Source organism: Cebidichthys violaceus, unplaced genomic scaffold (genome assembly GCF_023349555.1).
Source record: "Cebidichthys violaceus isolate CVI_PGR_0920_01 unplaced genomic scaffold, fCebVio1.0.p SCAF_79, whole genome shotgun sequence".
In the NCBI taxonomy this organism is placed as follows: Eukaryota; Metazoa; Chordata; class Actinopteri; order Perciformes; family Stichaeidae; genus Cebidichthys; species Cebidichthys violaceus.
In genome coordinates this window covers 237131-263412 of record NW_027176963.1, presented here as the reverse complement: position 1 = coordinate 263412, position 26282 = coordinate 237131, and the positions used below count along the sequence as shown (strand labels likewise).

The window sequence follows — 26282 nt, the reverse complement described above, 5'->3', positions numbered from 1 at the left end:
TTTCTTTTCTTGGCTTTCACATCATCTCTGTGGACTCTGACATCTATCTTCAGTAAACACAAACTGAAAAGGAATAAAATATGAAACAGTGTTGGACCTTTCCTGAAAAAGGTCGGTTTTAAATCTCAAAAGGCATGAAATATGCACATTCCGCTCACCGCGGGTGTACCTAACGCCAACCGTGACTGCACTGGCTTTGACAGGTCAGGTCGTCTATATTTAATTTCTAAAGAAAATAGCGGCTAAACACTCTTGTGTTCATCTGCTTCCTCTCATTAAAGTTTCATCATCATTGTTTCCAATGTTAGATGTATACTGCAGATGTCAGGATGAACGGAAGAACACTGGAGAGAAAGATACGTCTCACCAAATAAAAGGCGAATGAGGGATGACTGGGGCAGGAAGAGAGAATGATGTATCCTCAAGCTGTAGTGCACAATGAATACAGAATACTAGCACTCTTTCACTTGAGAGTGGAAATTAATGAAAGACCTGGCCCGAAGCCAGTTACCCTGACAGAAATTTAGGAGATATCTTTGACTCAAATTTGACGCTTAAAAAGCAAGTACAAGATGTCTGTGTGCTGCTGAAGAAAGTTATTCATGCATTTATTTCAATTTAAACTCCCCGTGTTCTGCACTTACAAAAAGCACTCTGGAGTTGGTTTATAATGCCGCTGCTCGGCTTTAAACTAGAACTGTCTACCCCTCCGACGAATTCCAGTTGCTTTAAGAATACAATATACGCTTTTATCGATCGATGCATTAAATTGATTGGCCCTGACCTATTTTTCTGACCTTTCAGGATAATGGCGCTTAAGCGGCCATTTGGTGCATTGTCGTACCACTCTATTTAGGCTGCCTCTTTTTAATCGATATGCTCTATGTGGTCATCAAGTACCCCATAACCGTCTTCAAAATGTTAGAGGAATCATAGAGACAATAGATCACATGCAGATGAAACACGTCTACAGACACAGTGGCTCTGTGAGGCTGTACTTAGCGGCGCTAGATTAGAAAAAAAGACATCATCAGTCTTTATATGTCATCCTAAGAGGAACATAAATGTCTACCAAATGTCCTGGCAATCTACTACATAGTCGTGGAGACATTTGCTGTTTGTGTTCAGTGGAATTGGGGATTAATCATCTCTGCACCATGTGTACCAAAGTTGAGATGTTTAACTAAAATTCAAAAAAATGCAAAATCAATATCGGTGTGTTGGTGTTAGTTCAGATTCACCGAAATCACACAATGACACGAACAAACTAAAAAATGTAAGGAAGCAGTAGAGCAGCAACTCTCATGTTCTGCAAGGTAAAATGACTGTTTTTGTCCCCGTCCCCCATCCCCCTGTCCACAGCATCACATGACTTTGATCCAGTGCTGCTTCTGGTGTCGTGCCGACTGCCAATCTACTAAAGGCAATACACTGACTATCTATAAGTGCCTCATACAACTCCACTTCAAACGAAATCCAAACCATCCCTTTAACTGGCTTGTGTTGTACTGTATGCAGTCATCAAGCACCCTGTAACCATGGCGAGAGAAGGACAACGTGGACATTATGAAAAACAGATGGAAGTGCAGACCTAAAAACAGCACACTGAATAGAATTCCTGGTTGGAGAGCAGCAGATGGTCTCTCTCCTCTTCAAAGCTTTTTCTCTGTTGGCTTTGCTTAAAAAGCATTCAATAAAACTAAATCCCATCATATTAACTTAAATGTACATCATGTACTTTTTATTAAAATATGTTTCTCAGTCACTTCCCCACACAACTATACATAGAAAGACCTTGAGGCAATCATGTACCACAGTTTGGTTTGTTATGTTGGAAAAATATAAAACAAAAGTTTCACAATATAAAAAAAAAAAAAAAAAAATGCACTGCCCCAGTTCCCTTTTACAAAGACATGTACTCCGCGAGGAGCCACATAATAGCACCGTGATGAATTACACTCCAATATACATCACATAACAGATAATCATAACAACAAAATGACAACGACAGACAAAAAAAACAACACAGCAAATTGAGGTTTGAAGATATCACAGAACAACGCGTTGGGTGAATGTCGCCTAAATACGGTGTGTGTTTGTATATTCGTGAAGATGGCTCACACTGATCATAATGTAGCGTAAGTATATCTATAGGAATTGAGTGCATAGATCAATAAATGGACAGACATGGATGAAACAGTGGGAGCACCACTCACTCCTCCAAAGGGGAGTGACAGAAAATGTAAATGTGTGTAACTGAGGATGCGGTTTGACGGTCAATACATGTATATGGTATATGTACTGCTCTTGAAAACACAGTTGTGAGAATGTATGAGAGGAATAATATGAATAATGAATGAACGTCTGTGTGACAGAGTGAATGTTTAGATGAAGGAACACTGTTGTAGGTAAATCAACTTATAAATATGTGGCACCAGGTAAGTCTTGAATGTAGTTTCCTCCCTGCATGTAAAAAGTGTCCATGGCTCTATTAAATTACTCCTGTTGTAATCCCCCCCCCCCCGGCTCGGTTAACCGTTGTAGCAGACCGGACCGACTTGGAAACCAAATTTCTGGTTCCCCTTCCCAAAATCGGGCACAGCCACGTCGATGATGGGGAGCGTGTTGGAAAGCGGAGCGTCAAACTCCAACACCGTCCTCTCTTGCCCCGAGCGCGTCTACAGCAGAGAGACACAATCGAACAATCAAAAAAAAAAAAAAAAAAAAATACGTGAACGCCTTCACACTCGTCTGTGTAATCGTGACACTCACCTGACACCCGTCGTACAGCGCACTGATGTAATGTGTGTTCTCGTGCGTTAGCTCCTCCCCGTTGGCGCCTCTGAAGCGCAGTGCGTGTTCGTGGCTGTAGGTGGCGGCGTGCAGCCAGGCGGCGGAGTTGAGGCAGTGGTACGTGAAGGTCTGCTTGGCCGTGGCGCTCAGCAGCTGCAGGAAGGTCAACTGGACCACGTGGACTGGAACGTCGTCCACCCCGGAGTAGGAAATCTGGTGGAGAGCACCGGAATCACACGCATGTAAAGTACACGGACAGGTAGTTACACTAAACAGGCAACATTATGACTCTACCAGGTCTTTGTCAAGCTAAAATGACAAAGAGAAAGTACATGTGAGTACAAAATTGTTGACATCATCCCAACATCAATTTAGATTCTATTAGTGAATAGATATTTCACTAAAAGACAAATATGTCCACCTGCTGGTGGCGCTAGAGGTAAAGTCAGAGAATCACCAAAGTCAGATGGACATCTTCTGAAAATCTTGAATGTCTGAACAAAATTAAATTGCAACCGATCCAATATTTGTTGAGATATTTCAGTCTGGACCAAAGCTCGTTTGGATAAAAATGGATGTGTATATATACTCTGTTTGGTTTAATTTAACCTTTATTTAATGAGGAGCGTCATTCAGAACTAATTATTTTTAAAAAGGTGGCTGGAAATATCACAATGTGTTTACATTTTTAAAGGGAGCTGTAGCAGAAAAGCAGTCAACCTCCCTCACTAAAGACCTGTTAAAGGAGCTGTAACTCTATCTGCTTTTTCCACTCCTCAATATAAAGGGCTTTGACGTTGCTACGTCACTTTTTTCGACACTTCTGCAATGATGGGTCACACCAGGTTCAGTGCCAATTAGCAGCGAATGTCATCTCCCAATTTTAATGAGCATCGTGAAGCAAAGCTAACTAACGCCGTCACTGTTGGTTAGCTTTGCTGTTAACCTTTGTTCCTCCGTTTCAGTTTTCTTTAAGAAAAGAAAATGAGATTGTTTCTCCAGACCGCTTCCCCTGACATAATGAAAAAGATTTTTATAAAGACTATAAATCCCAGAACGGACCAGCACCTTTTGCTGGAGAGCCATATTTCCCGTCTCCTCACACAGAACTCCTCGCAAAACACTCCCCAAGAGTAGTGTTGTGATCCCTGGGAGAGCTCTGCACTGCAGAAAGCCTCGCCATCTTCACATGCAGACTTCCATAAGTCTCCACTCTGGGAATAACAGACATGTCGGCCGTTCTGGGCGGGACCTGCCAGCCTTTTGTTTTCTTTTTACTTCTTGCCACCCAGGGTTGTGTTGGATGGGCGACTTTACTCCGGCCCCATCATTGTCACGTCAAAGCCATCACATCGACTTAAGTTAGACATCAGGCAGCAATCGGATTACATCCAGTGATGAGCAGCAGTTATCGGATTAACAAACAAGCCTCAGCTAATTCTCTAATGCAGTTTCTTGCTGTTACAGAACAGACAGGCTGTAATGATGAATTACTTAATAATACAAAACTGAGCAGCGTTGTGTGACACTTCGAATAATGTCAAACGTTGTAAATGCTGCTTTGAGTACCCACTTAATAAAACGCCGAGTGCCTTTCTATAGCCAACGAGCGGCGCTAATTAGCGTTCAACCAAAGATGTCCCACATTTGCAGCAGTGATTAATCTATTTCACATCTGAAATGTTCCACCATGAAGTCTTGTATGGAAACAAACACACCGACGTTGATCGATATCATGCAAAACCATCACACTTTACCTGTTTTCCTTTCCTGAATTTACTGTACCAGGTGTCGGGCTTCTCCCCTTTCCAAGCTGCTAACTTCACCTGATGGCAAAAAAAAGTTCACAGATGATGACTGAATACAGTTTAATCTCTTTCTAGGAAGTCATTCAGTAATTGTTGGCTTTGAACAGGTGTGTGTGTGTGTGTGTGTGTGTGTGTGTGTGTGAACTAACCGACTGGAACTTCTTGTCAGGGTGCAGACATGTCTCTCCCTGTGCAGTGAAGTTACAAAACACCTTGAAGGAGTCTCTATGGCAACCCTGGTTGGGATCTATCCAGTACTCACCTGGAGAGAGAGAGAGATAGAGAGAGAGAGAGAGAGAGAGAGAGAGAGAGAGAGAGAGAGAGAGAGAGAGAGAGAGAGAGAGAGAGCAGGGGGGGGGGTCAAAAAAAGACTAATAACTGTCAACACCAAACAGAGGAAAACCATACGGATGGTATCAGATAGAGACATAACTCACAGACATAACATACAGATGAAGTGAGCTTAGACATGCAGGCAGCTGTGAAAACAAATGGCGAGAGAGAGAGAGACCAACTGATGAAGTACCGTTGGGGAGCTCTGGGTGGAGGAGCCACAGCTCCTTGCAGGTGCGGGCGGGGCTGTGGTACGTCCCTTGCGGGTTACGCAGACCATCCACCTCTACTTTCATAGAGGACAGAGACGCAAACACCTCCTCCATGCCTTGGCCCTCCTCCTTCATCCGACCGCCCTGCTCCGCCTGATCCCCCTGCATCCATTCCTCCTCGCCTCCGTCCATCGCCGCCTCCTCCTCCTCTTCAAGTGCAGCACCATCCACCGAGGTGTGGGTCCTCCGTCTCCGTCCACGCTCTGGCAGAGGGGACATGCCAGCAGCTGGCTTCCCCTGAGGAGAGGAGAGGAGGCACATACAGGTAGTGGACAAGTTGAGGACGCAGCACAAGACACGGCTGCTTTAATTCTAAGTTATGAGAGTTGTGTGGTTGGTTGATGTACTCGATTTCTTTAAGCAGAACTCACTGGTGGTCCTGGATATCCTGCAGGCCCGGTGTCTCCTCGTGGACCAATTGGACCCTAAATACACACAGAGCAAAGGGATTAATTAAAGGGTGGTATGAAGCTCCAACGTGACAGTACGGACTAATTCAATCAAATAAAACGATGAGCGTCACAGTTACCTGGTTTCCTTTAGAACCCTTTGTACCAATAGCACCCTGAGAGAGAAGTAAAGAGTTAAAGCTAAATCCCGACGCTGTCGGTGGTGATGTCGATTTTTGCGTTTCAAGATTACTTCGTATACTCACGGATAGACCATTGGGGCCGGGGGGACCCGATGGACCCGATGGACCGACTGGACCCTGATAACAAACACAAAAGAAACCAAACTGTCAGATAAAGAGAACAAGTAGATATAGAAATATGTAGAATATTGACAGCTTTATCTCTTAAAGATGGATTCACTCGCTGGTTACACAGAAACCTGCAGACAGGCTGCCTACTACTTGTGTCTATTGCTTGTATATATTTTAACGCACCTCATCTCCTTTTGGACCCAACAGTCCCTGGTTTCCTGGCAGTCCTCTGTCGCCCTTCTCTCCGATGTCCCCCGGTGGTCCTATCAGACCTATGAGACCACCGTGACCCTGCACAAGTGACACAAATGAGCTCACGGTCAAAGGCAGAGTGAATGTTTATTAGTGTGTGTTTAGTATAAGCACGCACCTTGTCTCCCTTCTTGCCATGGTCTCCCTTTAGTCCTGGTAATCCCGATGGACCCTGAGGGATGAAGTTATGATGGGATTAAACGCAATTTGAAATGTGCATTAAAAACTCATTCATTTATCACAGTGACAGAGACAATATCTGATGGTGAAGGATCATCCTGCTGCAGATCCTCTATTGTAACAGCTGATCAGCTGAATATTGTTTATCATACTGTCCTTGTATTCTTTCTGTATAATATTTTTGATTTGATGAGTCATCTTACCATGGGACCTGGGGGTCCTGTCTGACCAGGTGGTCCATTTAAACCCTGCTCACCCTGAGAGACACACACACACACAAACAGAACATTTTTTAACCTCCATCTTTTTCATGCTCTGCTTCAAATGCTTCATTCTTTGCTGCACGACTTACTCCAGGGCCGGGGATCCCTCTTAAACCTTGAGGACCTGGCTTGCCGAGGTGTCCCTGGGCACCTACGGGCCCCGTCTTCCCTATGGGACCCTCCAAACCGGACGCACCCTGAAACGAAACGGAGAACAGGCTGACGTTCAGACGCTGCGAGGATTCAGATGTTATTCCTCAAAGAGTTTCCAAACACTCACCTTCGTTCCTTTCAGACCCGCCTTTCCATCTTTTCCTGCTTTTCCCAAGTGGCCCTGAAGAGCAACAATTTAAAACATTTTAAACTTTGACACACAGATGCATCGATGCACAAATTTGTCCTTTTACCTTTTATACAATAAGAAAAATACCCTCAACCTCGTCCTCACAGAGGAAGAGGGTTTAACTGTTTACTTAATCAAACAGGAAGTAGGAAAAGGTGATTCTGAGTGAACACAAACCCTTCGCCCAGGAGGTCCAGATGGTCCAGGTTCTCCTGCTGCTCCTGGTGGTCCCTGAGAAACATGAAGAAGCTATTATATGGCCAGTCATTGAATTGTATGGTGACTGCATCTTTCACGTTTATGAGTTAAAGACTGTCATGGATGTTATGGTGTGTGATGTAGAAGGGAGGAGCTCACAGATTTCCCAGGGTCTCCTGTGTCTCCTTTAGACCCGGACAGACCATCCACACCCTGAGGAGGTAAGACAAATAGTGGGCAGATGAAAAGTATGCATCTCTTAGACCAGATCATATATTTGAAGATGTCGTTATGGCAACATGAAAGCTGTTAATTATGAGATGTATTAAAGAAGAGTAATAACAGAGGCCGTTTATCGTAAGATCCAATTTACATTAAAGAAATACCCTTCCATGGTACTCTGTCTGTTGCCATGGCTTTTCCACAAATCTTTCCAAAATAAAACTCTGTCTCTTTGTCTCTTTAAAGCCTATTACCTTCAGACAACCAAAACATTGCTCTTTGATTTGAATGTTTGGAATTTGACCTTTTTCATATTTCCCCTTGTTGCTTAAAAAAATCTGAAATGTTTTCTTCTATCTATCACAGAAAATTGTTTCTTTTAAAAACGACAGAATTCAGAAGGACAAGATGTTTAAGTGACATCCTTAAGACCAAGGAAAATCATGTGTTTTTATCCCAGAAAGATAGCTTTGGTCAACCTACGATCTGGCAATTTCACAGGATGTTTCCATAACTGATTTTTTTTTTTGAAGAAGAACAGAAAGAGCAGGAACTCACATTGGGTCCAGCCTCTCCCTGCTGTCCGAGGTCCCCGGTGAGACCTGGAGGACCCTGAGAGACAGTTGAGCTGGTTTAGTGTCACATTGTAAAAGCATTCATGTGTTTTTGAATCATGTACTGCCCTAAAAAGTTAAGACAACACGTGTGACAAACAGTAACGATGTTTGATTTTATGTCTTTTCCGGCTGATTATATATTGATTATATATATATATATTGCGCGAGTCAAAGGCTAAGCTGTCAGTTACTGAGATCTGCTAGAATAAGGTTCCATGTGTATTGCAGAGCTTTATGTCGCATCATATTGTACAGTATTGAGGAGTGTTTTTTGGTCTGATTGTGTCTCACAGAGTTGCCCTTGGCTCCGTCCTCCCCCGTTAGGCCCCTGGCTCCTGCAGGACCGGCTGCTCCTGGAAGGCCCGTATCTCCCTTCTCCCCCTGGTCTCCTTTTCCTCCCTAAAGTAGCGAAGGAGCAGAGCGAGCGATTAAGAGGGCTGAGAGGAGACGAGCAAAACAGAAGCTCACAGAATAAGCTGAAGATGGTGGGAGCACGTTTTTGAAGATGTCTTTGAAGACAAGCAAACAAACTCACCAGTCTTCCTGGAGCACCAACTGCTCCAGGGTCCCCTGCCTCGCCGTCCTCCCCCTGAGAGAGAAGTAATGCGTAAGGTATCCAGGAAGGGAGTGTTTGCAGGAGAAGGAACAACGTCGTCATACTATATTCACACAAGAAGTGTAACTGTCCATTTTCTTTACCTTCTCTCCAACAACACCTGGCTGTCCTATCATCCCGAGTCGACCAGTCGGGCCCTTCACAGAACAGAAGGAATCACAGTATTGCTCCAGATTTCAAAACAAGTGCTCGACTAAATGAGGATGCGTGAACATTACTGTGAGACTTACCTGTCCCCCAATAGGTCCTTGAGGACCAGAGGGGCCTTGTTGACCAGGTGGACCCTAAAGCCAGGTGAGTAACAAGGAAGAAGCAATAAGAATCAGTTTATTCATTTATGCTTATGAGGGGGGGGAGATGTGGTGTAAATAAGGGACACATCTTTAAACAGAATATAAGCTCACCATTAGTCCCACATGTCCGCTCTCACCCTTCTCTCCTGGTAGGCCGGGCATGCCCTTAGAAAAACACACACAGGATTAGAGGATTTAAGAGAAGAGACACAATGTCACCCTGTCTGTTCTGAAGACATCGCGTTCAATGATCCACATCCTGACCGCTGTACAAGTCTCACCTGTAATCCTATTGGTCCTCTGGAGCCCTTGAAGCCGCGGAGTCCCTCATCTCCTTTCGGACCGTACATGCCCTGCTGGCCCCGGGGGCCCCGCAGTCCATCTACACCCTGATGCGCAGAGGAGAGAGAGAGAGAGTGTCTTCATGACTTTTAAATGTAAAAATCGATTTCCCTGGTGTGATGTAATTCCTGTTGAAACAGGTTGTTTTGGCGGGAGAATACACAGTAAAGGATCTACACAAAGTACCAATAAGTTATCATTTGTGAAGTGAAGTGATTTATGATTTGATAGGACTGGCAGAAAGGCAAGATTGCTAAAAAAAAAAACGGTTACGGAAATTTGAGGTCACTGTTTCAAGCAACAGTTTGATTTTTTGGGGGGGTGAGCTTGTGGGCTTTCTTGCTGAGAGTTAAGGCTTTGATACACACAACAATACAAACTACTCACCTGCAAATATTTTGCAAAAAAAAACTATTCACACACCGGCAGCGATTCGCTTTTTCACTAAAAGGTTCAAATAGATTAGCGCAGACAGAACAAACGGGATCATGTTGACCCAGAGCACAAACTGTAGTTTTTACACTCTGGTCTTTGTTCAGATTAAGTGGCCGAGATATAAAGTTTATGTCTCTTATTATAAGTGGGCTTTTATCTATCCTCTTATCTGACGCTCAACACGAAAGCAATTAAGTCTCAAAGACCAAATGAGTTGTTTTTTTTCAGATTTGGACTAAGTGGACTGAGAATATTAAGCCTTTATATAATATTATTTATATAATTTTCTTTCATCCAACAACTTTCATTTTATTAATTTTTTGTTTTCTTATTTTTATGTTAAACTGTAAATAATTAAAGCTAATGATATAGAAGAAAACCTCTAGAGAAGCCAGGCTGTACAATGTTTTATTAAACGCATTTAATTATTCCTTTCACAACTAATGCATTTTGAGTCCAAGACAAATATTCAAACCACAGTTATAACAACCAGACAGTGAGTGTGGGAAACAGCATCTAAGTAGGTTTTCTAAACATAAGAAATGTGAACATGTTGGACTTCTGGGATTCAGAAAATGTTTGAAGGTCTTTCAGTTTTGAAGACACTGAACAAAGGTAAACAGAATACAAAGAGCAGATCTGACTCACCGGAAGTCCTGACTGACCAATTACACCTTGGATGCCAATGGGGCCTGAGGGGCCCTGTGGAGAGAGAGAAACATTCAGACATGATCAGATCTACTCTGTGTTTTTTTACAGTCCACGTTGATGTACTTCTCCAGCTCCAGACTCACTCCTTCCCCTTTGTCTCCTTTGCTGCCTTTCTGCCCGGACTCTCCCTGCTCCCCCTGTGGACGCACACGTAGAGAGAGGACACAAAATGTATCATCACAGTACAAACACACACCATCTCTTTTGCCTCTCTGACTCGCAGACACAAGTTCACCTTATCCCCGTCGTCTCCTGGAGGTCCTGCAGGGCCCGTAGCCCCTAGCATCCCCACAGGACCCTGATCTCCATCCTGACCCGCTGGTCCCACTGGACCCTTCTCTCCCTGGAACACAGACACATTCAACACATGTTATTCTGCATTAGAGCTAAATACACACACACACACACACACACACACACATATGAAAGTATAAAAGGGCGTCAATCAATTGCACTGGAAAGGAGTCTAAAGGAAACGTTTAATAAAATAACTACTAAATACAGTAAGGTAGAAAAAAAGGAGGTGTTATTACGGGCTCGCCCTTCTCTCCCATTGGTCCAGGTCCTCCGATTGCTCCGGCCCGACCAGGCTGTCCGATGGCACCTGCTGTTCCAGGAGGGCCCCTCTCACCTGTCGACCCCTACAGACAGGACATGTTTGTCCTTAAACGTCTTTGTAATTAAAAGTACTGAGGTAATGAAGGCTAAAAATGACGGCTGCGTTAAAACAGTTTTCGATTAAAAAACATCACAGAACAGTTGAACATTTTTTGATAATTTATGTGAATTTGTTCAGAGGGAATACATAGATCATGGTGTCATTGGACTTGTGTTGGATATTGCACTGAAAACACACACAACTATAGAAATATGCTTTCATTTCACAAAACAAAAAACTGACTTAGAAGTCATCCAGAACATGAACTGTATTAAAATCAAAAGGGATGCACTGCAACTCACTATGAGTCCTGATGATCCAGTAGGTCCTGATCCTCCTTTCAGACCAGGAGGTCCCTGGAAAGATCATACGTTATTTGAAATAATTCATAATATAAATCAAGTCGTTTGTATGGAGTGTATGTGTGTCTGTGTGCGTTACCATAATTCCGGGGGCTCCTCTGCTCCCCCTGAACCCTTTCAGTCCTGGAGGACCATTCTTCCCAAATGTCCCAGGTAAGCCTGGATCCCCCTGAGACACAAAAAAACATTGTCCAATCAAAACACATACGCTTGAATCTATGAGAAGTTGACGATCAGGGTTTATGTGTGTGAGTGACTGTGTGGACTTACCTTTCCACCTTCCTTCCCAGCAGCCCCTGGTAAACCGTGCTCTCCAGGTACACCCGGAGCCCCTGGGTGACCTCGGTCCCCCGTAGGACCGGATTCACCTGATTTGCCCTGAAACACACACAAGTCATTGGGTTAGTTGTACAATAGAGAGACGAAGTCCCCCATGGGCCCTTATTTTGTAAGGGCCCATGGGGGACTTACAAAATAAGGGCGCATGGGGGAAAAAATATTTTTTTTATCCCAAATGAGACCCGTTGTTAGAGTGAGTAACGTTACATCGCTACACACAGCTATCGTAGCTTCAGAGAGAGACGGCACTCAGGCGACTTTTCGGTGCGTAGTCTAATTACATATTTCTAATTCATATACTTTAACAGTTTTAGGACAAAATTAGACTTTTTTTAAAGTGTAATTTTTTCTTTTAATTTACAAATATCATATGTAAAATTCATGGCGCAATTCAAACATGATCAAATAATTATTTGTCTCTCGCCGTTGACTATCGTATATATTTTTTCCAAAATAAGGTCACATTTTGATCCAGCGGAAAGGGGCGGTACTTAGCCTCTGTGCTTCAGACATGAAGCACAAGGCAGGAGGAATATTACCTAACAGAGCAAAGTCACATAGTTGAACTCACCTGTGGCCCCACAACACCTGAGGGTCCCGGAGGCCCCGTCTTCCCTTGGAATCCCTGCGGTCACAAAGAAAGATGGATGGAAAACATAATATGGTGTGTGTGTGTGTGTATGAACTCATATGAAATTTGACCTCACTCACCGGCTCTCCTCTTTGACCTGGGTGACCTGGAAGTCCGTCTTTCCCAGCTGGACCCTACACATGCATGCACACAGAACCCCATACACACACACACACACACACACACACACACACACACAGAGACAAAGACCAAGGTGAGAAAATAAATGGGAGCTCAGGATAAAAAAGGACTTTATTCATTGAGCTGTCAAATATCCAAACATAAGTGCAGGAACCGTGACCTGTGGGTGATTCATAGCTGCATATGACTAGGATTTCTTTCCAGAACCTTCTCAGTCAGACTTCTTTTTTTGTCAGAAAACGATTAAGACTCAACATGAAATATTGACACCTTTCAGCCACCTGCCATCCAAGCCACAATATCGAATAAAAAGAAAAATCAGATAGTCTTTGAGGTCAAACTCTGCCTGCCAAGGTTTGGAACTTTTTGTATTTTTGAAAGATTGTGTTTCCACTGTGCAGGTTTGTGGGTGAATGTTCTTAGTCTTGTTATATTTATGTAAGGTTGAGATTTTAAACTGTACTTGGTTCGTTCTTATTGTGTTCCTATCTTTAATCTTCCTAAAAACCGTTATAAAAAACAATAAAATTGATTTGAATAAAAGAGTTTTTAGCAGTGGAAAAGGGGAAATTATCCATAGCATTTATCAGTATGCTATGCAAATGTAGCATGTTATATTTACACGAGTCGTCCCAAAACAAGAGAAGACTGGGTGGAGTGGAGTGAAGCGGTGGAGTAAATCTAAAGATTATGACTAATGAATCAATTTTAAACATGTGTGTCACAACTCACGCCTGATCCTTTAGGTCCTGACTCTCCATTCCTTCCTTGCGGCCCTTGAGGCCCCTAAGAAACCCCACAAATAGCCATTATAACAGGTAGTCAATCAACTGGTCAATCAATTAATAACATATATTAACCGTGTTTTTCTTACCCTCTCTCCAGGAGGTCCTGGGGGTCCATCATTTCCAGAGGTGCCCTGTGAAAATGGAAGAGGAGAGAGAGGAACATGGGAGCAGTGACGGATAGAAGCGCAGTTAATAGCGCAAGTGTATTCACCCATTAACAATGACTGACTGGGTGCTACGATTGGCTGAGAGGAGAGTCAGCTGACCTTTTCTCCTGATTTCCCAGTCGGCCCTTTTGCCCCTCTGCCACCTCGTGCGCCCTGCGGTAAAACAAACATGTGTGAGAGCAAAACCCGGGACACCCATGACCTTTCACTGACCCGAGACAGAAGGTGTGGTTCAAGCAGATCTCCAGTTTAGACGGTAGTGACTCACTTTACAGTGAACCTTCAGGAACTTATTATGCTCAGTGAACGCGGTGATGACTCAGGGATCTGCAGCATTGTGACTTGAAGGTGAAAATGATAAAGCTGAACATCAACAGATTGTTCAAACAGTTTTAAACCTGCAACAACTGATTCTTTTGGCTTGTGGAAACAAGCTGTAGAAACAACCAGCGTTGGAAATAAACTTTTTTGTCCACCTCCCATCCACTCAACAGATTGTCATTGTTTTTTTGGGGGCTGGTGAGTGAAGCAAATCTAGCAGCCACTTGCGTCATTTAACAGCATTTGGCTGGTGGTCGGTGATAATGTCCAACCCTAAACACAACACTGACTTATTAGCACCTTTTAAGTTAATATGGAAAACCTGTTGGCAAACTGTTGCCTATCTACACATCAGACACTGGGCAACATTAGCATTGACTTGGGGTTGTCTTTCCAAGCCCAATGTTCACTCTCCTAGCTCTGTTTTTGGTCTCCACCAACACCTGAGTAAAATATCTGGCTCTTTAGCTGCTAAATGCTCCACTATGTTCACCAGATAGTCGCTTAATGAGTCGGTCTGCCGTCTGCTGCAGGACAGGAAGTGTACATGAAATGTGAGAGTGAACCAAAGCAGTAAAGTTGAAGGCAGATAAAACAAAAATAATGAGCTGAAAGGCACAAAAAAAACTGTTTGTCTGACCTCTATTTCATTTAAATGATACAATATCACATGATGTGTTACTGTAGCTGAATAGCTATAGCTGCTTTATTGTGCTGTTAACAGTGCTTACATTTGTAGGTGTAGTGAAGCAGAGATGCAGTGTTTTTTACCTCGTAGTATGTAATATGTTCATACATAATCTAGTAATGTATTAGCTTTTCAGATTAAAGTGAGCCTCTATAAGAAAACCCTTGAGTTACAAATGGACAGCTAATGGATAAGAGGATATCTGGGAGAGGGGGCGGGACTTTAGCTCTCTATTTCCTGTCATCTGACTCACCTGGTTTTGCATCCTGGATATTTTCTAAAGAGCTCAACTTGATGCGCTTGCAGTAGAATTATTTCGGTTTGCTTTTCAAAAAATATCTCACTTTCTTTCTTTCATCGCCTGAACTAGGGGATGTTTTGAGGCTCAGAACTCACATTTGGACCTCGCTGGCCTGCGCCTCCGGGTTGTCCTGCGGGACCCTGGGTAACACCAAAAGAGACGGAACATTAATGGGAAAAGTCTGATTTCCTGATACAATGTGATCATGATTTTTAAACCTTTTACTCACTTTCTTCCCTTTCTCTCCTGCAGTTCCCAGTGAACCAGGAAATCCATCGGAGCCCTGGAGAGTAAGAGGAAGCATCACACATTCACTTTGTATGAATCACAACTACTATATCTGTAACTGGGTGAGATTAATATAATCAAGCATTGATCATTTTAGTCATTATTTTACCTTCGGCCCCTGTCGCCCTGGATATCCTGGCAGCCCAGGAACTCCCAGTTTCCCCTAAAAAAGAGACAGATTGACTCTGAACTTGTCTCGTACAAGTTTAGGAACTTCTAATACAAGTTTAAGAACATTTAAGGATATACTTTTATCAGTTTTGCTTTGTACCTTCTCCCCAGAAGTACCAGAAGTGCCAGCGTCTCCTTGAGGACCCATCTGTCCTTTGGGCCCCTCAGGCCCATCTTCTCCTCGGCCGCCTGTAGGTCCGTTGTCTCCATCGTCCCCTTTTGCTCCCATCTCACCTTTGGACCCTGGGAAACCATCCTCCCCCTGCAGACAGAACGATTTGGAGACAGAAAGAGAATCCAGTTTCACTGACGACATAAAATCACAGATATCGGTGAAAAAGTAGCATGCATTCTGTGGTTGATTTGTGGGGGAATAAAACATTATTATCAGACAACCAAACATCTTGAATGTGCTCGGACTGAGAATCTTTTCTGTCTCTCTCACCTTTTCACCTTTGCTTCCCTTTAATCCTCTTATTCCGTCTGCTCCCTGTCAAACAGGAGAGAGGAGCAAACAGGAAGTCAACAAGAAAACATGAAATGATGATATATTATATGTCTGGCTGCAGATGAAGCAAGAATATCAAACTGCTAGCATGCTTTGCCATTAAACCTGTGGAAACCATAACCTGCTTATCCTTCTGACTAGGAAACGGCTCGGTGACGATGTCTACAAAAGCGAGCCTTATTTTCCGAACTGTCTCATCCATTCATCCATTTTCATCCGCTCACAGGAATATTTCACGTTTGCATTTCCCACCTTAACTCCTCGTTGTCCAGGGTATCCGACAGGGCCCTGCACTCCTAAAGGACCCTACAAATGAACAGACACACATCAAAGGAATAGCTCGACATTTTGGGATTATTAGTTTTCCAGTGTTGACACCACTCTTATATCTGTCTGTTGAATATGATGCTACAGCCAGTGGCCTGTGTTAGCTTAGCTTAGCACAATGACTGGAAACGTAGGGGAAACAGCTTAAAAACAGCTCCTCTAAAACTCACTAATAAACATGTCATATCTTCTTTGTTTAATCCTTCTTGTTAACTGTAACACAGCAACACAACATGCATACAGCAGACTTACCGGCAGGCCTTTTTCACCTGGAGTCCCTTCTCTTCCGGGGTGACCCTGATGACAAGAGGACTAGTTAATATCTGACGTTAGGCATGCAGTTGTGATGTCACAGTTAGGATTAGGGACAAGGGGAATGCTTTGTGTCAATAGGAGCGGTACAAACATGCATGTACTTACTGAGGGCCCGTCGTTTCCAGGTAAACCCTGCAACCCTTTCTTCCCTTGAGGGCCCTACAAAAGCAAGGATCAGACGATCTATCACAACGCCTTCACCCCAAAGTGAAAAATCCAAATAAAAGTGTCTTACCTTCTCTCCCGGCAGCCCCACTAACCCCTGAGGACCAGGGAAACCCTGTAGGAGAGATGGAGCATTAGTGTTTCTGTCCATGCGTTCATACAGCTGAGTTCATTTTGTGACATTCTGTTCTCTGCTCGTACCACAATGCCAGGGTTGCCTTGCTGTCCAGGTGCTCCGATGTCCCCTGGGGCTCCCTGTTATAAAACAGGAAATGATGTCACAGGAAGTAATTTGTTATCGGGCTCTTCTGTCTTTACTACTACCTACAATAATACTCACAATGTTTCCCTTTGAACCTTGAACCCCGTCAATTCCTCGAATGCCCTGTGAGGAGAGAAAGCAGACTGCAAGTTGCCGACTCTATAAAGCAAGTATTAATTTCCCTGTATATTGTCTATTTTGTGGTTGTACCTTTTATTACTAAAGAATATATTTATTGTCCTGTCAGACGATCAGATGAAAATAAATCAGGGAGCATCGCCTCGTATCTTTAACAGAAATGTCCCTGAGGCTCGTGGGACAACATCATTATCATCAGCCGCCTTGTTGGTTTTGGTTTTACCACTTCCTTGCTTGAGACATTTAATGCTTAATTAACCAACACCGAGCACAAATATATGTTTCATACAAATAGTAAAAGTGCTTCCTCCGTGTGCTATCAGATTCAGATTTACAAGTGCTAACTCGTGTTTCTACAAATGCAAATTACAGAGAAGCTGCTTGCGGGTGTTTGCAGATGCTGTATTTGGCAGAGAGATGGTAGTTTTATCAGATGAGATAAGAGTTACATAACACCGTGTTAACAAATCGAGAACAACAGTAACATCTCGATTATGTTTTATCATGTGGCATCATCCGATGGCAACACCGCAGCTGGATTTATGTTGGTGGTGAGCAGAGCTGTATTAGAGGTGAGACAGCAGGATAACAACTGGAATTTTATGTCTTTTACTGTTGTAAAAGACGTGTGAGTGTGTGTGTTTGTGTGTGTGTGTGTGTGTGTGTGTGTGTGTGTGTGTGTGTGTGTGTGTGTGTGTGTGTGAGAGTGTAGATTTCACACTCACAGGCTGGCCTGAGGGACCGGCACGACCTCTGGGGCCGTTCAGACCTCTGGAACCCTGAAAAACACATCACAGTTAATACGATTACATGTAATTGAGTGTGTGTGCCCTTATACTTCTATCTTTGTGAGGACCAATTTGAATATTGGATCTTCAGAGATTTTTAGAAAGTACATTGGCTGCTCCTCTCTACTTCAAAGGGTGGTTTAAGGATCCAGGCTTTGTTTTAGGGTTAAGGTAAAGGACTAAGGAATCTTTTATGTCAATATAGAAGTACAGAAGTGCAGTGCATAGGTTTTTACTTTATACATTAGAAGACTTCTTTCAGAGATCTTTTGTTAAATAACTATAGATCTAAGAACTCATAGTTATAATAGTTTGACATTAGGTGAAATACACATATTTGTTTTTTAGCTGAGAGTTAGATGCAAAGATCCACACGACTCTCGTCTTTCTGAAGGGCGTCTACGAAGGAGCAATGCCAAAGTCCCGGAGAATCCCTCCTCCTCCAGTTCATCTCGAATGACTTTATTAATGTCACTATTTTGTGGACTTTATTCAGCCTAGTCTGTCTGTTCTCTTCGGCCCAGATGTCAAGCAGACATCGGACTTCTGCAGAAGTCTGAGTCAGTACCTGTGTGCATCTCAACAAATGCCCACGTTGGCAGCCTGTGTTTTGGATCACTTCCTTAGACGAATGCCACATTAAATGAAATGATAGTGCATTTAAATAACTCATTTATTGTGTGTGTTTTCTGATTGTGTGTTAACACTTACAGCATCGCCTGGTTGTCCTCTTGGTCCATTTGGGCCCTCAGAGCCCTGTGTGAAAAACACAAGCATAATACATCTTGTAGATGAACACAAAAACCTGCATAAACATGAACACCAACAACCACAGTGACCTCTCACCCTTTCTCCCGGCTCTCCAGAAGGACCTAAAAGGCCTGGCTTTCCCCTTTCCCCCTGACAAAAAAAAAACACACACATGCGGAGGTTGTCAATCGGTATTATGAAATAACACCACTCACTCATTCAGCCAGATAACTTACGTTATGTCCTTTGTTTCCAGGGAGACCTGGTAAGCCATCAAACCCTCTATCTCCCTGAGAAAAAGACACAGATGAGTTTATGAGTTTATAATTTAAGAGGACAGAGCAGTCAGTAAGGGAACAGTGTGACCGCGATGTCAGCTCGTCGTCACCTTTGCTCCAGTCTCTCCTATCGCACCACGGCCCCCGTCTGTACCCGCTCGACCCTGAAAATCACACACACACACACACACACACACACACACACACACACACACACACACACACACACACTCACTAGTTAGACATGTTGGATTCCTCACTGACAAACTTTAACAGATTGAGCTACTGAAAAAAAGACAATTTGATAAACATTCTGTGGAACAAGAACATAATACTAAGCTGACAGAGGATGATATTTATTGAGAAAAGACTCCAGTAAATAGTCTCACCCTTTTCCCAAGTCGTCCACTCTGACCTGAGACACCTGTCTGTCCTGGAGGACCCTATGGGGGGGGGAATTGAAAGAGAGCAGTTCAAGAGTCGTACAAAAAAGAGTGAGGTGCTGAGCTTGTTGCCATGACAACCAGCTAACTCACCATTGGCCCCGAATCTCCACTGTTCCCCTTCAGCCCAGGAGAACCTGTTGCACCCTGGGAATGAAAACATTCAGTCGTTCAAACAGGTCTGCTGCTTCAGGAACCAGTGTCTGCACGCGTGTGTCTGTGTGTGTGTGTGTGTGTGTGTGTGTGTGTGTGTGTACATACAATGTACGAATCTACCTAATATCGGACTTGACCTGTAATTTAAAATGCATCTATTGTCATGGCTTCTGCTTTTGTTTTCATTGAACTCTGGCTGCTTTCAGGGTGACTTCCTGAATCTGCAGCACATGTTGGCACTGATTGGAGGGTGAGTGCAACAGGTCGTTTGCAAACACCACAACTAATAAAGACGGACTTGTGTTCAACTTGCAAAGAAAACAGGAGATATCCTGATTCACAATATCCGACACGTGTGTGTTTTGCTGCCTTGTTATGCATTCGTCGGTGTAAACTGTAAATCGGGCACATCTCACTCACCAGTGGTCCGGGTCTTCCCCTGAGGCCGAGCGGCCCTGGAGGTCCCTTCATAGCCAGCTAGAAGAGAAGGAAGAAGGAGTCAGACAGTGACACACACACACACACACACACACACACACACACACACACACACTTCAGTGGTTCAGCTTTATGTGTTTAAGATGTAACGGTAATACTTCAGAAGCTTGTGTACCTTGGTCTGTTGCAGGATGGCCTGAGCCTGCGCCTCCTGCGCAGAAACCACAGTACCTGCTTTCGGATCACCACTTGACTGGAACTGCACACACACACACACACACACACACACACACACATATACAATAGGCTTTTAAGTCAAACTCAATACCCCACCCAGTGGCCAATATGTAGCACTGCTATTCAAGTATTGCATAAAAAGGTGACGGGTGAAATTAAAGGACAGATCTGAATAAGTTATTGGAGGAACGTGACATACGGAGGCTTCGACACGAGAGGGTTCTGAACGGTTTGAAGTGAGTATGAGTTTGAGTATGAAAATGATGTGAATCACATGTTCTGGCCCTCACAGTCACCAGATGTTAACCCAAATAAACACCCAATTAAGTTTTAAAGAGATCAATAAAATGACGTACTGATTTGACCCAAAGTCACACACTGAGGAGCTAAATTGAATGTTTGATTGACGCCTGCATAGACTCCATGTTTTAAACGGGTTCAGGAAAAGTTAAGTAACGATCCTGAGCCAGCCCATTCCTCAGTTACGACATTCAAACATTTGCCCCGGGGCTCCGTTGAGGGTTAATGGAACCAAATAACTGCCAGAGCAACACCACTGCAGCTTGAGAGGCTGCAGGCAACACAGACGTGTCTTCATGTTACCGGTATGAGCATGATGTTTCCTGGGGGACCCGGTATCCCATCGGCTCCGTTAAGGCCCGGCCGCCCTGGTGGACCCTGAGAGGAGACGGAGGAGGACAGTTATGGAGGCACGTCAACAGGTGGTGGACTCAAGCCACTCACACAGCAAACAGAGGACAGTCCTCACCAGCTCCCCTGGGTCTCCTCGAGGTCCCACTGGTCCTGTGATTCCAGAAGATCCCGCCTCTCCCTGCAAACGCAGAAAAAAAAAAACAGCCGAGTTAGATGGAATTATATTATATGTTTAATTGCAAGCTTCCAATTCCATATTAAAAGACACTGCAGTTGCACTTTTGACCCCCTTTGCCCACATGCAGCACAGGTTTCTTCCCTGAACAAGTTACAAGTCATGCAGCAAAATTCACTAACCTCAGGTCCTGGAGGCCCGTATGGTCCTGTAATCAGCGTTCCCTGCAGAAATTGCACAAAAATGTACTTTGTTTTTCTCCGAGGTGGTTGGTTAAGGTTTGCACATACTGCACATTTTAACAGAAAAGCACGATTACACAGACGTCAAGTAGCTTATAGTGATGCTATGAGAATACTGCTGAAGAGACAAGTACAAATGAAATGTTTGTGGCTGCAGGAGTCAATACTTTACAAGCTGTTTTAAGAAATGTCAAGTATTGACATTGATAATGAAATCCTCTTGAGTTCATCAAAGGTTTAGTACCACACGCTACCAATCCCAGCTGTGGAGACGTTGGTATAGTTGTCACACTGTAGGTATTGTTATCTATACATTATTCAGATTTACATTATTCTTAAGTTTAGTTTTTACTGTGCATTTGTTTTTTGGAGTCTAATAAAGTTTTGATTGATTGTACGGTCAATACAGAATGTTATTACCATTACTAATATTTAAGGGGTTTAACAGATCTGATGAAAAAATTTTAAGAAATGTGACTAAGATATTTCATGAGTGTGACATTGAACTTTTACAGTTATATATTGTGTTGTATTTTTTCATTGAGTGAAATGCGTCGGTGTTTTTTTAATGTGACAAATAAATTCCTTCCTTTCTGATTTTTTTTTTTTTTATTTTTTTTTTATTGATTTCTCTAGAAAATCAATTGAGAAATATGGATAAAATAATGTTTTACTGACATCAGTGTTTGGTTTATTTAGCAAATAAAACACCAAAAAACAAACAAAGCACTTCTTCACATGGATGCAACAATTTTATAAATATCCAATATTGCCATAAAATAATCCAGATAATTAATTTACAAAATATTCTAATACAACCACAGTTACCACAGTATGAACTGACCAAACTACCCGTTTCTGTGTTTTTCCTCAAAGATATCTACGTACGCTGAAACCCATTTATATCAGACATCCTCATGGTGGTTGGATTTTTTTCGTGGAGCTGGATCAATACCTTTGTGAAGCTGAGAAGTGTAAACTGACTCATTCATTAAAAAAAATTATGCTAAAGCTCCTGATTCATCGCTGCATGTGTTAAGTCTTCACACATTATTTTCCTCATCGACATCAGATGGATGGAGAATCAAGTAAACAAGACGTAAACAAGGGTGCGGTCGAATTATTATTTTTTTTTACATAGCCTAGTGTAATGCTGCGAATTTCCAAATTTTCAACTGGAGAACCGCCTGAAGTTGTTGCCTAAAGTCGCCGCTTCAAAGTCGGAAATCCGGAAAGCCAGGCGAACCTCAACAACTCCGACCTCAAAATCCAAGATGGCTTCTCTTAGCGTTTAGCGACTTTCTTTTCCAGAGTCCATGTGAATTCTCCTTTACATCTTTGTCTCAAACTGTACTAAAAATGTTTAGGTACAACATCGAGCCTCCCTGTGGTTGTGTATGTTTCTAAGCCTGTGTGTGTTTTCCTTACCGCTCCCAAAATGCCCGGCTCTCCTTTCTCTCCTTTTTCTGGAATGTCCTAATGAGAGGAGAAGAATACTGACATATGAACAACATTAAAGTAGATGAACAAGAGGCACAGATGGCTAGTTTTATATTGACTACACAGGATCTATTTCTGTGTAACTTCCTGTTAGAAGGTTGGGATGGTACCTGTGTGTTAACGGAGTGCTCTCGTTCCCTCTCGGCCGGCCCGTAGCGCTCGTCGTACTCCTCCTCCTCGTACTCGTACTCGTTCACGTGGTAGTGATCCGATGTGTTGTCGTAGTCTTCGTACTCTATGATCTGTCCAACAAACACACGCAGAGACACAAAAACGTGAGGGAAGTTCAAAAAACACAGAAGACGACACGCTCACGCTCAGAGTCTCACCTCGTACTCGGTGTCATTTTGACCTGCTGTCACAGTGGAAACAGAGATGTCTTCATAGAGGTCACTGTAGTCAAACTCCTCAAACTCCTCCACCACATGTTTCTTAGGTACTCTCTCCACCTGAAGACCATAAAGGAAACACAGATGATGCATGGTACAAGCACGTGTTACATTTTGTTTATATATACACAGAAATGGATTAACTTGTTACCGCTAAGACGGGCTGCCGCCGACATACCGTCTTTCAGAGACTGTAGGTCCATTTTAGAGACAGAGTGAAGATATCGTCATATGGTGTCATTATGAAACTAGACAGCCTAAGAAATCCACTGCTACCAACCATGTCAGGCTAGCTTTTTAACCAAATATAATATTATATATAATAGAATATATTTGGTTATTTAAGTTTAACCAAATATAGGCTAAACTACGGCGAGGGAAAAACTGGCATGGCCTTTTTCATAGGTGACCCTTGACCTCTCACCTGAAGATATGTGAATGAAAACGGGTTCTATGGGTTCCCACTCGCACTTTATGTTCATCCCAAGCAGTTTGGGGCAAAATTCACATTTTTGCCTTTGTTACAAATGTATTATTTCGCCCAATTCAAATAGAGGTTAATATAAATGATCAAAAGAACAGTTTTAGGAAATAGAGGATGCCTATTAAGTTATCAGATTCCTCTGGTAGTCCTGTCTGGCAGAGTGCTTGTTACATGAAAGATGTCATGAAGAAGCCAACACTGGCACAGCTACAGGTCTGTCTTTTCCTTTTAGCTCCTTCAGGAAAGCCTGTTTAACGGAGTGTCATCAGACTACACATATTTATCCGCTGGCCGATTGCATTTCTGCTGGTGTAACAATAAAACAACCGAACACAATAAACCAGTCGAGTCCTGAGCCGTAAGCCAGACCATAAATCAAACGGCTGCATCGGAAGTGGATTTGAAACCGTTCCCAGGAGAAGAACCTGGCAAAGTGTGAAGAGTGGAGGATAAAGAGAAAGAGAGAAATCTAGTAAGAAAGAGAGGGTCAGTTCGCAGTACACACTGCTAGGATGATTTACTACTTTGGCTAAAAATGGAAGCATCGTACAGACGGCGAGGAAGAAAACAGCTCAGGTGCCTGAGTGATGCTTCTCAAAGCGAAACTAGCGGTAACACATTTGTGTGCTGAATATCCGACTCTCCGCGCCACGAATGCTTCTTCACAGCCCACAGTGATCTGTTAATTTATGTCACCAGGAGGACTTTCTCAAAATAATTAAACCATTCATCATTTTTTTTTTGTCAGATCAGCCGTCTAAACTGCCCATAAATACTTGTAATAGTTTCTCCTCTTCCGAATGAAACCTTCAGGGGCTCCTTTGCTTTCAAAGCGACAGTCTGGATTTACAACATCCAACACCTGAGATGCCTCGGAGCGTGCGTTATGTGTGGAATGGGCCAGGTACGCAGGAAGACTTTAACGGGGTCCACGCATGTGGTTCAGCTCTCTCTCTCGGCCTTCTGGGATTGGCTGCGAGAAGGGGGCTCACCTCCTCCTCCTCTGCTAATATCCCGTCGTAGGGCAAAGGGGCGTCACAGTCCGGGATGTAGTCCTCACAGTACGTCTCTGCTGCTCTGGGGTCATCGACGATCAGTAGCTGCTGGATGTCTCCCTGTGTCACAACAACACACACACACACACACACACACACACACGTAAAACTGAGCTGTGGCTCTACAATAGTGAAACCAGATCAGGAATGCACATTATGTCACTGCTCCTCACTGTACAATGTGTCATCGATTAGGGACAGAGGGGACAATGTCAGAGCGCAGAGCAACAGCGTAACGCACAGCAGACAGGTCGATTCTTTTCTTTAAATATTATGACCTATACCTTATAAAAGTAAGGGCATAAATTAATAGAAAACACAGATGTGTGGGATTTGTTTTGAATGAGCAGAAATCTTGCTGAAACACTTCAAACATAACATCAGATAACATTAAAGAAAGAAAGAGCCTTATTGTATTGAATTGCCAAATGCTGCCTGCATTCTGTGTTTTCTGTTTACATAAATAAAGACATTTCCACCATAAGTTGGTGCATAAAAATTCACCAGAATGCAGGAAAAGAAGTGTATTTCCAGCCAGACGCCTTTTTGTTGAAACAATAACTATGCCCTTGCATGACGGACATGTCATACGCATCTGTCTCCCATGTCTTCATCTTCGACTGTATGTGTTCATTTAGTCAGATCAAAGTGGGATCAAACCGTCTGCTTTTTATCGTTGCTCTGCAGTTAATCGTCCCCAGAGCTTCGGTCTCAAGCGGTGCACGTTCAGTCCGCAGACGGACAAAAAAACCCCCCTCTTTCTCCCTTTCAGCTCACACATCCACACACACACACACACACACACACACACACACACACACACACACACACACACACACACATGGAGGGCAGTCCAAGCCAAACAAAGGCTGGGAGTTGTTCAGTTAAACAGATGGACCACCTGACACTCGAAAAACAAAGGTCAATGGTCACACTTGGGATCTGCCAAAATGACCTCAACAGAAACAGAACTCATTAAAGTCTACAAAGACTTTACACAGCTACAGATTTGGAGATTTTTTTCAAAGGGCTTATTGTCAGTAATCTGCTGCATGCTGTGGGCTTAAGCAGGACTGTGTTAATCACAGCAATAACTACTGATGAGCTAGGGGAATAATTCATATTATAAGAGATCTACAAGCCTTTGCATACGTCTAATTAATCATCTGCAGCTTTGTGAGGTTCAAGCACTGGTAAGTTTGGAGCTGAGGTAAAAGAGCAGTACAACCTCAGGACCACTGGAGGGCAGTGTGAGGAGAAAAGCCTTTACGGTTGTTCGTTTGTCGACGTTTGATGGATAAATGGAACAAGCAGCAACAAGCAGAGACGCTTCCTCGACACACACATTTTTACAAAAGGCAGGTGGGTTTGTACCGATCAAAGGGAGATTGTGTCATCTCCATTCACCTACCCCCTCCATGTCTTTAACAGAACGCACACACACACACACACACACACAGTAAAAGCACACACCTCGAACACGTCTTCGTCCAGCAGTCGCGTTCCAAACACGGTGACCCCCTCAGTGCTGACGTGGGGGTCGGGACCTCTGAGCAGGTCCAGGGTGTCCAGTTTGACACAGTCCAGGTAGAGAGTCACTGACTGGCCCTCCACACTGTAGGCCACTCTGTGCCACCTGGCAGGAAAAGCAGAGAAGAAGAAAATCACTAACTGTCCTACTTTTTCTTTTCTGAGAAGATATGTGTGTGTGAAAACTTGAATGCAGGGAAAACAAAAACAAA

General features: G+C 43.3%; 1 protein-coding gene across 1 annotated transcript in view; it reads right to left on the bottom strand.

The window, feature by feature from the left end:
- Positions 1–1724: 1724 nt before the first annotated feature.
- The window catches only part of LOC137892387 (collagen alpha-1(XI) chain-like), a 38641-nt gene continuing 14083 nt past the window's right edge, over positions 1725–26282 (bottom strand). The window contains exons 5-66 of the mRNA XM_068737455.1: positions 26014–26176; positions 24478–24600; positions 22942–23061; positions 22723–22854; positions 22541–22588; positions 21053–21094; positions 20811–20873; positions 20645–20719; positions 19980–20063; positions 19787–19843; positions 19304–19357; positions 19157–19210; positions 18878–18931; positions 18726–18779; positions 18586–18639; positions 18451–18495; positions 17677–17730; positions 16892–16936; positions 16753–16806; positions 16622–16666; positions 16492–16545; positions 16324–16368; positions 15997–16050; positions 15682–15726; positions 15337–15498; positions 15175–15228; positions 15007–15060; positions 14873–14917; positions 13567–13620; positions 13387–13431; positions 13245–13298; positions 12452–12505; positions 12312–12365; positions 11672–11779; positions 11481–11570; positions 11342–11395; positions 10915–11022; positions 10617–10724; positions 10465–10518; positions 10319–10372; positions 9175–9282; positions 9005–9058; positions 8831–8884; positions 8684–8737; positions 8520–8573; positions 8276–8383; positions 7926–7979; positions 7305–7358; positions 7125–7178; positions 6885–6938; positions 6694–6801; positions 6545–6598; positions 6280–6333; positions 6093–6200; positions 5862–5915; positions 5736–5771; positions 5578–5631; positions 5128–5443; positions 4751–4863; positions 4551–4619; positions 2773–3006; positions 1725–2678 (exon numbers count right to left, since the gene is read on the bottom strand). Of these exons, the coding sequence (XP_068593556.1) occupies positions 2532–2678; positions 2773–3006; positions 4551–4619; positions 4751–4863; positions 5128–5443; positions 5578–5631; positions 5736–5771; positions 5862–5915; positions 6093–6200; positions 6280–6333; positions 6545–6598; positions 6694–6801; positions 6885–6938; positions 7125–7178; positions 7305–7358; positions 7926–7979; positions 8276–8383; positions 8520–8573; positions 8684–8737; positions 8831–8884; positions 9005–9058; positions 9175–9282; positions 10319–10372; positions 10465–10518; positions 10617–10724; positions 10915–11022; positions 11342–11395; positions 11481–11570; positions 11672–11779; positions 12312–12365; positions 12452–12505; positions 13245–13298; positions 13387–13431; positions 13567–13620; positions 14873–14917; positions 15007–15060; positions 15175–15228; positions 15337–15498; positions 15682–15726; positions 15997–16050; positions 16324–16368; positions 16492–16545; positions 16622–16666; positions 16753–16806; positions 16892–16936; positions 17677–17730; positions 18451–18495; positions 18586–18639; positions 18726–18779; positions 18878–18931; positions 19157–19210; positions 19304–19357; positions 19787–19843; positions 19980–20063; positions 20645–20719; positions 20811–20873; positions 21053–21094; positions 22541–22588; positions 22723–22854; positions 22942–23061; positions 24478–24600; positions 26014–26176 (4765 nt within the window). The 3' untranslated portion in view covers positions 1725–2531. The remainder of the gene's footprint in view (positions 2679–2772; positions 3007–4550; positions 4620–4750; positions 4864–5127; positions 5444–5577; positions 5632–5735; positions 5772–5861; positions 5916–6092; positions 6201–6279; positions 6334–6544; positions 6599–6693; positions 6802–6884; positions 6939–7124; positions 7179–7304; positions 7359–7925; positions 7980–8275; positions 8384–8519; positions 8574–8683; positions 8738–8830; positions 8885–9004; positions 9059–9174; positions 9283–10318; positions 10373–10464; positions 10519–10616; positions 10725–10914; positions 11023–11341; positions 11396–11480; positions 11571–11671; positions 11780–12311; positions 12366–12451; positions 12506–13244; positions 13299–13386; positions 13432–13566; positions 13621–14872; positions 14918–15006; positions 15061–15174; positions 15229–15336; positions 15499–15681; positions 15727–15996; positions 16051–16323; positions 16369–16491; positions 16546–16621; positions 16667–16752; positions 16807–16891; positions 16937–17676; positions 17731–18450; positions 18496–18585; positions 18640–18725; positions 18780–18877; positions 18932–19156; positions 19211–19303; positions 19358–19786; positions 19844–19979; positions 20064–20644; positions 20720–20810; positions 20874–21052; positions 21095–22540; positions 22589–22722; positions 22855–22941; positions 23062–24477; positions 24601–26013; positions 26177–26282) is intronic.